The sequence below is a fragment of the Microcebus murinus genome, chromosome 14 (assembly GCF_040939455.1).
Source record: "Microcebus murinus isolate Inina chromosome 14, M.murinus_Inina_mat1.0, whole genome shotgun sequence".
Taxonomy (NCBI): domain Eukaryota; kingdom Metazoa; phylum Chordata; class Mammalia; order Primates; family Cheirogaleidae; genus Microcebus; species Microcebus murinus.
The window spans coordinates 32,311,761-32,326,217 of NC_134117.1; the positions used below are offsets into that span (position 1 = coordinate 32,311,761).

Genomic DNA, 14,457 nt, shown 5'->3' on the forward strand with positions numbered 1-14,457 from the left:
ATTTTAAATACTATAAATATAGCTTTCTTTTTTGGATACCATTCTAATATATCTAACAGCAGCCAGACAAATTAGTGTGGCTTTACAGAATTAGAAGGAATTTTTAAAAACTGTAGTTAGAAGTAGTGATATTATATTATTTAGAAATATAGTACTTGGCACTCAATAATAGCATCATTGAATGAAATGATGGTGGTTCCTAAAATGTCTGTGTAATGCCACATTGTTTGAAAAGTGCTTTTTGTGGAGAACCTTAGCATACATGATATCTGAAAAAGGGAATGTGAGGTTTTTCTGATTTTTGTTTTTTTAAAGAGCCAGGGCCTTGCTCTGTTGCTCATGTTGGAATACAGTGGCAGGATCATAGCTCACTGTAGCCTTGAATTCTTGGGCTCAAGTGATCCTCCTGCCTCAGCCTACCAAATAGCTAGGACTAGAGGTGCATGCCACCGCACCCAGATAATTTATTTTTATTTTTGTAGAGACAAGGTCATGCTATGTTGCCTAGGCTTGTCTTGAACTCTTGGACTCAAGTGATCCTCCTACCTCAGCTTCCCAAAGTGCTGGGATTATAGGCATGGGCCACTGTGCCCAGCCTAGTATGAACTTTAAAGAGCAAATGTTAAAATCATTACATTCAAATGATTGTTGTTCTTTTTTTTTTTTTTTTTTTTTTTTGAGACAGAGTCTCACTTTGTTGTCCAGGCTAGAGTGAGTGCCGTGGCGTCAGCCTAGCTCACAGCAACCTCAAACTCCTGGGCTCGAGCGATCCTCCTGCCTCAGCCTCCCGAGTAGCTGGGACTACAGGCATGCGCCACCATGCCTGGCTAATTTTTTATATATATATCAGTTGGCCAATTAATTTCTTTCTATTTATAGTAGAGACGGGGTCTCGCTCTTGCTCAGGCTGGTTTCGAACTCCTGACCTTGAGCAATCCGCCCGCCTCGGCCTCCCAAGAGCTAGGATTACAGGCGTGAGCCACAACACCCGGCGATTGTTGTTCTTTAAAGTAGTCCTTTCAGTAGATTAGATATTTATATCAACAATGCTACTATTGTGTAGAACATGTTTGAGCTCCTCTTTGGGGGTTGCCTTTTTTAAAAATAGCCTCACTGATGACAAATCATAACCAGTGTAATCAAGAAGCAGCCACAAATCTTCCAGAAATAAATTCAGTGAATAAAGTGAGTAATGTTGTCACAAGTAAACTTGTCACAAGCAAGAAACAATCTTAAAATGTCCCAGAGGAAGGTTTCAAGAATTATAGGCAAAGAGATACATTTCACGGCATATATAGATGGGTGAAGTTTGTGGGCATATTTGTCTTTTTAACTTGACAAGGCTAGGCAGTTAGCAAAGTACAAGGTAATATAAACAGCTAAAAGACAAGGGAGTCAGACTCAGTACACAAGTGTGGAAAATGTGATGTAAGTAATACAAATGTCAAGTTACCTTCTGATTTTAGAAATATAAACTAACATTGAGTTTTTTAGAATATAGAGTCTGTCCATTTTAAGGTCACAGATATGTTTGAAAATATTATGAAAGCTGTATACCTTCATCCAGAAATTATACATATATAAAATTTTGCAAAGGTAGTCTTTGAAGGAGGATCTTGTTAGAAATTCATGCTAATTTACCTCTGTTATTTTGAATGTTTCTGTGAATGTGAGCCATTTTTTCCATCGAGGGATTATGATTTTAAATAATTCAGGAAAACGTATGTATTTTTAGATGAACAAAAACCAAGCATTGTGTTCTCTATTTTAAAAAAACCTTATAATAAGATGTTTGTCCTTTACAGTGGTTTTTCATGCTTCAGAAGTAGTGTAGATCAGTGGTTTTCAAACTCTTTTGTATATATCCCACAGTAAGAAGCACATTTTACCTAGCAACTCAGAGCACATATGTGGTTGTATAAGCAGCTGAAACAAAATTTTATCAAAAAAAAATCAGTGTTGGCTGGCACGGTGGCTCACGCCTGTAATCCTAGCACTCTGGGAGGCCGAGGTGGGTGGATCGCTCAAAGTCAGGAGTTCGAGACCAGCCTGAGCAAGAGCAAAACCCTGTCCCTACTAAAAATAGAAAGAAATTAATTGGCCAACTAAAAATATTGAGTAAAAATAAAATAAAATAAATAAATAAATAAAATAAAAATATTTAGAAAAAATTAGCCGGGCATGGTGGCACATGCCTGTAGGCCCAGCTACTCAGGAAGCTGAGGCAGTAGGATCACTTGAGCCCAGGAGTTTGAGGTTGCTGTGAGCTAGGCTGACACCATGGCACTCTAGCCGGGGCAACACAGTGAGACTCTATCTCAAACCCCCCCCCCCCAAAAAAAATAAATAAATCAGTCTTACATCATGGTACTTACATCATCTGGTACTCTCTGTCATATGACTTTCTGTCATATTCTTTTTTTCCAGAAAAATTCTGGTCTGCCAATACTTTAAATTTATTTCATTACAATATAATGGGTCCTGGCCCACAGTTTAAATAATCCAAAGTGATAGGCAGTCAGTAGACTACCAAACAAAAAAAGCATTGGATAATACTCAGCACTTATCCATGAACAAAAACAAATAAATAACAACAAAAAGCACTTTATTTTTTTGGACGCAGGGTCTCACTCTGTTGACTAGGCTGGAGTGCAGTGACCTCATCATAGCTCACCTCAACCTTGAACTCCTGGGCTCAACTGATCCTCCAACCTTACTCTCCCGAGTAGCTGGGACGACAGGTGTGTGCCACCACACCTGGCTAATTTTTCTATTTTCTGTAGAGATGGGATCTTGCTCTTGTTCAGCATGGTCTCGAACTCCTGGCCTCAAGCAGTCCTCCTGCTTCAGCCTCCCAAAGTGCTAGGATTACAGGCCTGTGGAACTGAGGCTTTTAGAATCTTCATGTGTAGAGAAGAGAGGCACCATCAACACTCAGATTCCACCTTGATATGAGAGAATTTCAAACCATTCCCCAGCAAAGGCTCCTCCCCCCCAGAAGTTGGAACTATGGATACATTTAAGAGCACCTGAACCACCTCAGGTAGAGTGAGAAGATGTCTCAGGACCTCTCTGGCCAGTAGAGCAGATCTGGAATTGATTGAGTCTTTAGTGAGAAACTGAGAAGACTAATTAAGAACCTGAAAACTTGGTAGGCTGCTTACAGTGAGTATGAATTCATATGATTGCTTTGTGACTAGAAAAAGATTAATGAGCATTTGCCATGCTGTTTCTTGAAAACTCTTCACTGGATCTGTTGATTTAAGCATTCTGGGGCATGAATCTTAACTCAGAGTACTGTGCAGCACTACTGAGCTAAAGACTGGGTTTGAGATCGCCATCTGGTGGTTTTCTTTAGACATCCAATTTAGTGAAGAAGGGACTTTCCCAAAGCCAATTTGTCAGACACTATAAAAACACAAGGAAAAAAAATAAGCCACATCAAGAACATGTTCTACCATAGTTTTATATCTGCAGAAGAAAGACAAGATTTCATGTAATAGTTAGTGTAAGCAGGACCAATACTAAAAATTATCAGGCCAGGATCTTAGGATATGATGCCATTTTGGAGAGACGCTAATCATTGCAATTTCATCTCTCAGTCTCTAATTTACAAGGTCTTCATTAGAAAGGTATTATTTAGAGATATTTGACAATTTCTTTTGATATGAATATTTTATCCTAACTGAATTAGTTATCAAAATTTCATAAGAGCTCTTAGTGGTACATTGTATATATCACTTGAGATTTATAAAAATAGCATTGTATCCTATTTTTACCAGTCTAGATCACATCCATGAGAATTCGCATCACAAATTTAATGTTTCAGCCCAAAATAGTAAATTTCTTTCCATGAGTAACTTGGCAAGTTCCAAAAATATCCCTCAGTGGCTCTGTTCAATTAATTATGGAGCACATAGGGAATTGAAAATTAAAGTAGTGTGAATGGAGGCCATGTGGATCACATTTTATCTTGTAAGTGCTTATAATACCTACTATCCCATAGGGATTTTAAGAAGTATGATTTTTATAAACCACTTTTAGTTCCTTAGGGAAAACTCTGTAGTTTTAAATGTTATTGTTCGTACTATACTGTCCTGTTTATCCACATTATAGTCAAACATATTTGACTAATTATGTGTATTAGTTTGAATTGCTTTTATCTTATTAGCTATGTCAGTAATAATTATATAACTTTAAAGTCCACATAGTTTGCTTCTTCTAAGTATTGCCTTTTCTTCCCTTTCAGGTAACAAATATACTCTAGAGACTAGACCAAACCAAGAAGGCATTGATGTAAGACAAGAGCTACTGAAATTCCATTCTACTTATTATTCTTCCAATTTAATGGCTATTTGTGTTTTAGGTCGAGGTAAGAACCCTTAAAATTTTTTATATAATTGAATAATCTAAGTTTTCCATTTTGGTTTTTTCAAAGTATTGGAAGACAGATATAAGATGCAGCTGTTTATCTGCTCAGGGTCTTTTGAAAATGATCTACTTGTTGAAGAATATATGGATGGGGATTTTTATTTTTAACTCCTTGTGTTCCAAAAAGAAGTTTAGGTGGTTTTAAATGGAGACCTATCATTGATATTTACAGAGTATTCTTGGGTGGACTTTTTAAACCTATGGTAACATCCATTTTTATTGCTTTTATGCTTCACTGAATGAAATATATTTGAATTATTTTTAAGTATTTAATAACTTAATGGGTTTATGAGATTTTGGATCAGGGTATAATCTATTTTATATGTCCCTAGGTTATAAAAGGGTTTTTTTCCTTGCCTTCTCAAATCTGTGGAATGCCATGCCATCTATATCATGTTACCTTAGGGAGTATTTCACACTATTGTTTCTGTACTTGTCCATTAAATAAATTCCCCGTCCTCCCCCAAAAAACAAAACAAATAAATGGAGACCTGAAGAAAATATAAGTTACTACTCTAGTAGATGCCATAAGCAAATAAAAGCAAGTAAAGAAAGTATAAAAGGAAAGATTGACAGATTTGACCTTATAACAACACAAAAAATTGGAAACAAACCTAAAAAGTAGATGATGATAAACTGGGGAAACTATTTGTAATATAAACAGCAAAGGTTTGATGTTTGTTTGTTTGTTTAGAAACAGAGTCTCATTCTGTTGCCCAGGCTAGATAGTGCCATGGCATCAGCCTAGCTCACAGCAACGTCAAACTCCTAGGCTCAAGCGGTCCTTCTGCCTCAGCCTCCCGAGTAGCTGGGACTACAGGCATGAGCCACCATGTCCGGCTAATTTTTTCTATATATTTTCAGTTGTCCAGCTAATTTATTTCTATTTATAGTAGAAATGGGGTCTCGCTCTTGCTCAAGCTGATCTCGAACTCCTGAGCTCAAACGATCCTCCCACCTTGGCCTCCCAGAGTGCTAGGATTACAGGTGTAGCCACCACGCCCAGCCAAAGGTTTGATTTTTAAAATGCAGATTAACTAATGATAATGTATTGTTTCCCCCTGTTAAATTCCATACTTTTGGGTTTTTAAAATTTGTTTTGTTTTAAGCAATACCCACTATGGATATGGGTGCTCTTTTGTATTGGTTGTAGTGGTATCAATTCTGCTAGTCTTTCTGCAGTTTAACAAGATCATCCTTAAAAGGTACATATACATTTTTACTTCTGGAAGTATTAATACAATATAAGGAAATAATCAGGGTTTAAGTGTGATATAAAAGGATGTTTCTGTCAGTACAATATATATTAGTGAAAAGGTAGAAATAATCTAAATATATATTAATAAAAGATTGATTAAGTACTAATTTTATAACTATAAAATGGAACATCTTGTAAAAAAAAATAGCATCCCTTCTTACTATTTTCTTTTCCTTTTCCATTCTTTTCCTTTCCTTTCCTTTCAACAGGGTTTCACTCTGTCACCAAGGCTGGAGTATGGTGGAGTGATCATAGCTGACTACAATCTCAAACTCCTGGGCTCAAATGATCCTCCCACTTCAGCCTCCAAAATGACTAGGACTACAGACACATGCCACCACACCCAGCTAACTTTTTCATTTTTTTGTGGAAGTGAGGTCTCACTACATTGCCTAGGATGGTCTTGAACTCATGGCCTCAAGTGATCCTCCAACTTTGACCTCACAAAGTGCAGGGTTTGCAGGCATAAGCCTGCCTGCTTTATTTTTCTTTATAACATTTATTACCACCTGAAGTATTAAATATTTGTTTTTTGTTGTCCACTCTACCAAAATGTAAGCTACTGAGAACAGAAACTTCATTTTGTCCACTGCTTTATCCTCAGTACCTGAGTTCATCCTTGGCATATCATAGGTTGCTTGGTAAAATATACTGAATGAATAAACAGTTTTATGAAAGCATTTTTTAATACCATGGGAAAATAGTCTTAATGTATTAAATAGAAAATAAAAGCACTATGTGCTATATGGTCCCATTTTTAAGATTTATTAAAAATTCTAATAGATATATGGTATAGACATTAAACAAAATGGAGTCTGGGCACAGTGGCTCATGCCTATAATCTCAGCACTTTGGGAGGCCGAGGCTGGAGGATTGTTTGAGACTAGGAGTTCGAGACTATCCTGGGCAACATAGTGAGACCCCCATCTCTACAAAAAATTTAAAAATTAGCCAGGCATGGTGGTGCTCACCTGTAGTCCTAGCTACTCTGGAGGCTGAGATGGGAGAATTGCTTGAGCCCAGAAGTTTGAGGTTGCAGTGAAGCTATGAGCACACCACTGCACTCCAACCTGGGTGACAGATTGAGATCTTATTTCAAAAAAAAAAAGACAAAATAGAAAAACATATTTGAGAAAGTTAATATTGTGATATAGTAATTAAAAACTCATATTCTAGAATCCAACAACCTGGCTTTGAATTCCAAATATACAACTTACTTAGCTGTGTGGCTGTGAGGTAACCAAGTTACTTCAGTTCCCTAAACTTCAGTTTTTGCATTTGTAAAATGGAGGTGGTACCTCATACCTGTTTTGAGGTTTAACTGAGGTAATGCAAATAGTGTTTAGCATAGTATTTGGCACATAGCAAATGCTCCATAAATGATAGCCACTATAGCATTTCATAATTGTGAGATTATGGTACTTTCATCATCTTTTTGCTTTTGTTTCTAAGTTTTCTGCTATTGGCAAATGTTATTTTTGCAGTTAGAAAATAAACTATCTGGAAAAAAAAGAAAATAAACTAGGCCGAGTGCAGTGGCTTACACCTGTAATCCTAGCACTTTGGGAGGCTGAGGCAGGTAGATTGCTTGAGGCCAGGAGTTCAGGACCACCTGGGCAACATAGTGGGATCCTGTCTCTACAAAAAATAAGAAAAATTAGCTGGGTGTGGTGGTACACACCTGGAGTCCTACCTGTACGGGAGCAGTGAGCTTTGATTGAGGCACTACACTCCAGCCTAGGTGGCAGAGTGAGACCCCATCTCTTAAAAAAAAGAAAAAACAAAATGATATACATTTTAAGTTGAACCAGGATATAAAATGAATTCAAGGAGTGAGGCCAATTTAAAAAAACAGACTTTATACAACTGTGTGCTTGCTAAAGGTAGGTGGGCCTAGAATGTTAAATATCACTTGGTATTTAAAGCCCAGTTCTGGGAATAGGTGCCTAACCTGTATTTTTTTTTCCTGTGTTGTATTTGAGATAAAACACATGATTTCAATAAACTTTTATTGGGCAAGTAACAATGGCAACAAATGAATGACACATGAGCCCTGTCCTTAGCGTGTTCTTGGTTTGGTAGAAGTGACAGAATACGGGCCTAAAAGAAATAAGATGTTTCAGTTTCTTGATCCATACATGTCACTCTCCTATCATGACTGACTTCCTGTACTGAGCTCAGTAGACTTGATGAAGGCTCTGGGAGAGGTATCTTTACAGTACAAAGGTGTGAGGAGGAAACTGGATCTCTTAGACTAGACGATTAATAGATAATCTGTTCCTCTTTCTGGGGGAAAGGGAGAGGAAGAGTAACCATGTGGAAGGATTTCTGTCACAAGGGCACGAAAGAGTTTTTCCCTACTTGCCTGAAGCCATCCCTCTAGTTGTGGCAAGCACGAATTGCCTGAACACTTGGTAAATAGGTAACAATGAAGTACAGACACTGAGGTTGCCAAGCTCTGATGATATGAAGATGAACTCAGTTCCCTGATCTCTGGTAGCTTGGTTTAGTGAGGAAGACAGACTGCAATATTGTTTAGCTCCCTTACCTTTAAAAAGCTACACTATGAATTTATGCTTTTAGGATAGAAATATGCAAGACAAAAGGCACATTTGGTAGAACCTTACTCTAACAGGCCTAGCTGTCATCAATACTTCTAGTTAGCAAACTTGTTGATAACTTACCTTGTTTCAAGTCATATGTCTCATCTGTGCATAAAGATGTCTCTTGACTTCTCTTGTTCCAAATATATCCCCTCCATTCCTAAGTTCGCTTGTCATATAAGCAGCCACTGATCTGCCCTTTATTTGGCTCTTGGACATGTTGGGATCCTTCATACATGTCCAAAAAATTGACATAAAAATAGATATATTTTATAAATAAAGTACAAATGTCCACATTCATAAACATAAAAGATTTTATACCATATAAAGGCAATTCTCAAAAAGTGATTAAGTGTCCTCTAGAGAGTTCATGGAAAAGTTCAAAATGGGTCATAGAATATCGGGAAATTTCTTATTTGATTCAAATGCTTAGTGATAGTAACAAGAAATGAATGTTTATACCATTTATAAATAATCTATTTTTGAGTAGACAGAATCAAGGTGAGTGATTATCTTATTTATAAAAAAGATAAGGTTTTTTTGTACTCTTTTCTTTTTAGAATAATAGTAATATATGCACATGGAAAAAAATTTATCCCACACAGGTATAAAATAAAAAGCAAGTTGTTCTTATTCCATCCTATGACCACTATGCCCTCTCCCCAAAGACCCTAACTCATTTCTTGTTATACTTCCAAAAGTTGAATTTTGTTAATATGTTTTTATATATGTCTTTAAAAAACATTAAATTATATTACATGGCCTTGTTTTATAGCCTGCAGTTTTTACTTAATAGAGCTTTGAGATATTTTAGTATCAGCACATACAGATCTATCCCTCATTAATGGATGCATAAAATTCCAATGTATCGATGTTTCATAATATCCACATATTCATAGAAGTCATTTTCATTTTTTGTTATAAACAGTTCTGCTACATGTATTTGTGTGTGTGTATGTGTGTGTGTGTATATATATATATACACACACACACAGCTTTGCAAACTTTTGCAAGTAAAACTCTATAAAAAATATATGTAGGTGAAAACATAAAAGAACATCATTTAAGAGGGCATATAAGTTTATCAGTAATTGGAAGTCTTTGTGTGACTTTAGCACATTGTGGTACAGAATCATATAATGTTAGATCTTGAAAGAGACTTGTGATCATCTTGCCCAATTTCCTTATTTTACAGAGCTTGGAATGGTTAACCAGTTTGTCCAAGTAGTCAGTTAACATGGGTGGTGAAGTTGGGGTTAGAATCCCAGTTCCCTGGAATTCCCCCCCCCTTGCCTCCAGGGTTCTTTTCACCATTATACTATTTCCCCACAAAATCAGCCACATGTAAACTCTAACATTTGATTTTTAACAATGGGCTTAGTCTGTGTCTATTTGTAAGGTGTATGTTATAATCTCTCCTCTAATAGTTCAGTAGATGCCTGTTGGGAATCATAGTCATTTTTCCAAATGCAGCTATTATTGTTTCTAATATTTGTTTTTTATTTTTTTTATTTAATTAATTAATTTATTTTTTGAGACAGAGTCTTGCTCTGTCACCCAGGTTAGAGTGCAGTGGCATCATCATAGCTCACTGCAACCTCAAACTCCTGGGCTCAAGTGATTTTCCTGCCTCAGTGATTTTCCTGCCTCAGCCTCCGAAGAAGTTGTGACTATAGGCACGTGCCACCATGCCTGGCTAACTTTTTTTTTTTTTTTTTTTTGAGACAGAGTCTCACTTTGTTGCCCAGGCTAGAGTGAGTGCCGTGGCATCAGCCTAGCTCACAGCAACCTCAAACTCCTGGGCTCAGGCAATCCTCCTGCCTCAGGCTCCCAAATAGCTGGGACTACAGGCATGCGCCACCATGCCCGGTTAATTTTTTCTATATATATTAGTTGGCCAATTAATTTCTTTCTATTTTTTTATATAGTAGAGACGGGGTCTCACTTTTGCTCAGGCTGGTTTTGAACTCCTGACCTCAAGCAATCCACCTGCTCGGCCTCCCAGAGTGCTAGGATTACAGGCGTGAGCCACCGTGCCTGGCCAATGCCTGGCTAACTTTTTTTCTATTTTTTGTAGAGACAGGGTTTTGCTCCTGCTCAGGCTGGTCTCAAATTCCTGGCCTCAAGCAATCTTCTCACCTCAGCTTCTCAAAGTGCTAGGATTGCAGGCATTAGCCACCATGCTCCGCCTTAAATTTATTACAAGATATCATTTGTGAAATTATACTGTGAATAGTATTTGTGAATATTTAATTTTAAGACTGTAAAAGGTAGATATTTACATAACATCAGAGAAGAGAAAAAGAAATAAAATTTAATTTTAAAAAAAGGTAGATATATGTGAGGCACAGTCATTATTAGTATTGCTTAGAAGCTTTTGAAGTTATATAGGCACTGATAGGATATAATTGAATGATTTATCCTTCTCAGATGCAATTTGTAAAAAGAATTCCAGGCCGGGCACTGTGGCTCACGCCTGTAATCCTAGCTCTTGGGAGGCCGAGGTGGGCGGATTGCTCAAGGTCAGGAGTTCAAAACCAGCCTGAGCAAGAGCGAGACTCCGTCTCTACTATAAATAGAAAGAAATTAATTGGCCAACTGATATATATATATAAAAAAAAAAATTAGCCGGGCATGGTGGCGCATGCCTGTAGTCCCAGCTACTCGGGAGGCTGAGGCAGAAGGATCACTGGAGCCCAGGAGTTTGAGGTTGCTGTGAGCTAGGCTGACGCCACGGCACTCACTCTAGCCTGGACAACAAAGCGAGACTCTGTCTCAAAAAAAAAAAAAAATTCCAGATTTTCCTTTTAATAGTCTGGGCACTTTTCAGGAGAACCTAGGGTCTTAAATATTACCTATCATATATTATGATTAGTTTAAGTTCTGTTTTATCTGTTTTCTTGCAGAATCTTTAGATGACTTGACTAATCTGGTGGTAAAATTGTTTTCTGAAGTAGAGAACAAAAATGTCCCATTGCCAGAATTTCCTGAACACCCTTTCCAAGAAGAACATCTTAAAGTAAGTACATCTATTTCAAGTATTTTATATTTTTAATTTATGGACATAATGTATACCTAGTTTAACAAAGAATAAGTGAAAAATTTTGGAGATTTCATTATTTATGTAGTTTTTAATATTTGTCAGGATAATCAAATCAGTTTTACATTTATTAGGAAAATGAATCACCAAAACATATCAACATGTTCTGATCTTTGCATGCTAAAAGTAGTTTTGATAGCTGTAGCCCTGGCAGATTGTTGAAGCCATTGTCCAGTGCCAGAAGGCAAGCCGCCAAAACTATAGTGGCATGGTCCAGGGGACAACAGAAGGACTGCATACCAGTGGTAATGAAATTCCACTAGGAGTCTGGTCATTTATTTCTTTGTGGTTGATATGATTTTCTCTGGCAATTGATTTGCTCCTAAGTTTGGTATTTTTCCATGAAAATCAGTATTCTTCTTAGTTGGTAAATATTTTATTCAGTAGGAATTGTATACAGCTAATCTTTTATGTTTTGTTTGGTTTTTTTCCCCCAGCAACTTTATAAAATAGTACCCATTAAAGATATTAGGAATCTTTATGTGACATTTCCCATACCTGATCTTCAGAAATACTACAAATCAAATCCTGGTCATTATCTTGGTCATCTCATTGGGCATGAAGGTCCTGGAAGTCTGTTATCAGAACTTAAATCAAAAGGTAAGTCTCCTGGGCAACAGCTTCTGAGTGTAGTACACCACCACATCTTTTTACTCTGGCTCTCATTTTTTCCTAAGTATTTTCTTGTGAATGTTTTTATTTATTTTATTTTATTTATTTATTTTTATTTTTTTTTTTATTTTTTTTTTTGAGACAGAGTCTCGCTTTGTTGTCCAGGCTAGAGTGAGTGCCGTGGTGTCAGCCTAGCTCACAGCAACCTCAAACTCCTGGGCTCGAGCGATCCTTCTGCCTCAGCCTCCCGAGTAGCTGGGACTACAGGCATGCGCCACCATGCCCGGCTAATTTTTTATATATATATCAGTTGGCCAATTAATTTCTTTCTATTTATAGTAGAGACGGGGTCTCGCTCTTGCTCAGGCTGGTTTTGAACTCCTGACCTTGAGCAATCCGCCCGCCTCGGCCTCCCAGAGAGCTAGGATTACAGGCGTGAGCCACCGCGCCCGGCCTATTTTATTTTATTTTACTTTTTTGAGACAGAGTCTCACTCTGTTGCCAAGGCTAGAGTGCCATGGCAGCAGCCTAGCTCACAGCAACCTTAGACTCCTGGGCTTAAGCAATCCTCCTGCCTCAGCCTCCTAAGTGGCTGGAACTACAGGCATGCACCACCATGCCCAGCTAATTTATATATATATATATTTTTTTTTTTTTAAGTTGTCCATATAATTTTTCTATTTTTTTTTTTTTTTTTTAGTAGAGATGGGGGGGCAGGGGTCTTGCTCTGGCTCAAGCTTGTCTCAAACTCCTGAGCTCAAACGATCTACCCGCCTCGGCCTCCCAAAGTGCTAGGATTACAGGCGTGAGCCACTGCGCCTGGCCTTGTGAATGTTTTTAGGCGGAAGTGTTTTGGGTTAGTGAGTAAGGTGGTGATTGTTACTGTGCTTTTTGTTTTTGGGTTTTTTTTCTGTAATTTGTTTTACCCTTCAGTATCGAACAGTGAAGATTAGATGTTAGATACTTCGAAAGATAATCATAATGTATGTTTTAAATGAGAAAGAGGTTAAAAAGTAAAAGCCCACATTATATGTTCTTTATCATCTCTGTGAATGTCAGAACACATTATTTATTTGCTTGCCCTTATCCATCAAATCTGAAGGGTATTATAGGATCTAGTCAATAAATGGTTCCCAAGCCTCCTCCCAAGTCATGCCCTTTGCTTTTACCTACCACTTAATTAAGCACAGTAGTCTACTCTTGATTTAGAATTGATTTGAGGAGTCTTCAGAAAAGACCCCAACCCCAGAAATCTGTTAGTTTTCCACATCATCTAAAACTGCTTTTCTGAACTGATGTTTTTTCCTCCATTCTTTTCTATAAGAGGTCCATTCTGATCCCTTGGGCACATACAGTAGGAAATTTTGAAAAATTTCTTGTCTTGAAAGAAGCCACACATGCAATCATGTTGATTTCCTTTGAATGTTGCAGGCTGGGTAAATACTCTTGTTGGTGGGCAGAAGGAAGGAGCCCGAGGTTTTATGTTTTTTATCATTAATGTGGACTTGACTGAGGAAGGATTATGTAAGTATTGATTGACCTTTTTGCTTTTGAATGAAAATTGACTTTGTATGATTTATTTTTTTAACTTCTTTATGCTGTGGATCTGTTTTATGTTGAAAAGCTATAAACACTTTAATTCATACAATTTATCCATTGTATTTTTCATGTGTAACTTAGCCTTTGTTTCATGAATGATTTTCCCCCCTTAACAACCTATCATTATGTTGTGCTTGTTAAATGTGTACTTGGCTTTTTATTTGCTCATTTACTGCCCCAACACCCCTTCTGTCACATATCCATGAGCCCAGAGGGCTGTGAGTGGGATACCTAAAACCAGTCTCAGGGAGGTGAGGACTCCATTTTCTAAGAGGGACCATCTTCTACTTACCTGACTTTACCTTAGGAGTGAGCTCACTGCTTTGAAGGATTCAAGGACTGAATGGTTTTTAAGTGTGCCCCTTTTTTCCAGTACATGTTGAAGATATAATTTTGCACATGTTTCAATACATTCAGAAGTTACGTGCAGAAGGACCTCAAGAATGGGTTTTCCAAGAGTGCAAGGTACTTTTGTTTCACCAAAGTTTTTCTTAAGGAATCTATTTTTCAAAAATAAATACATGTGAATTAATTTAAATTTAAGGCCCAGTTAAACTTTTAAAGTTTTTTTTTTTCTAATTAAACTCTAAATTTTGCAATGCATAGTAGTATTAGTTAAGGCTTAGTTGTACTAGTCTGATTTGGTACTTGGGGCACAATTAAGGGTTAAAGCATCATGTAGCCTTTTTTAGGAGGGAAAAGGGAAGAAATCAGATTGCTTTTCCATCCCTCAGAAGAAAACCAGCAGTTTCCTGAGCAGGGCTTATGTTACTCCCTGACTGAAGCTGCATGAGCTATGGCATTTTCAAAACTGTAGCAAACTCTCAAAGAAATAGTGAATTGCTTTATGTATG

At 37.3% G+C, this 14,457-nt stretch overlaps 1 protein-coding gene across 3 annotated transcripts in view; it reads left to right on the plus strand.

Moving 5' to 3' along the window:
- The window catches only part of IDE (insulin degrading enzyme), an 86,194-nt gene that overhangs the window by 30,473 nt on the left and 41,264 nt on the right, over positions 1 to 14,457 (plus strand). For all 3 annotated transcript variants that reach the window (XM_076009981.1, XM_076009980.1, XM_076009982.1), the window contains 5 exons: positions 4,250 to 4,372; positions 11,199 to 11,311; positions 11,830 to 11,992; positions 13,436 to 13,528; positions 13,977 to 14,068. In XM_076009981.1, coding sequence (XP_075866096.1) covers positions 4,250 to 4,372; positions 11,199 to 11,311; positions 11,830 to 11,992; positions 13,436 to 13,528; positions 13,977 to 14,068 — 584 coding nt within the window. The remainder of the gene's footprint in view (positions 1 to 4,249; positions 4,373 to 11,198; positions 11,312 to 11,829; positions 11,993 to 13,435; positions 13,529 to 13,976; positions 14,069 to 14,457) is intronic.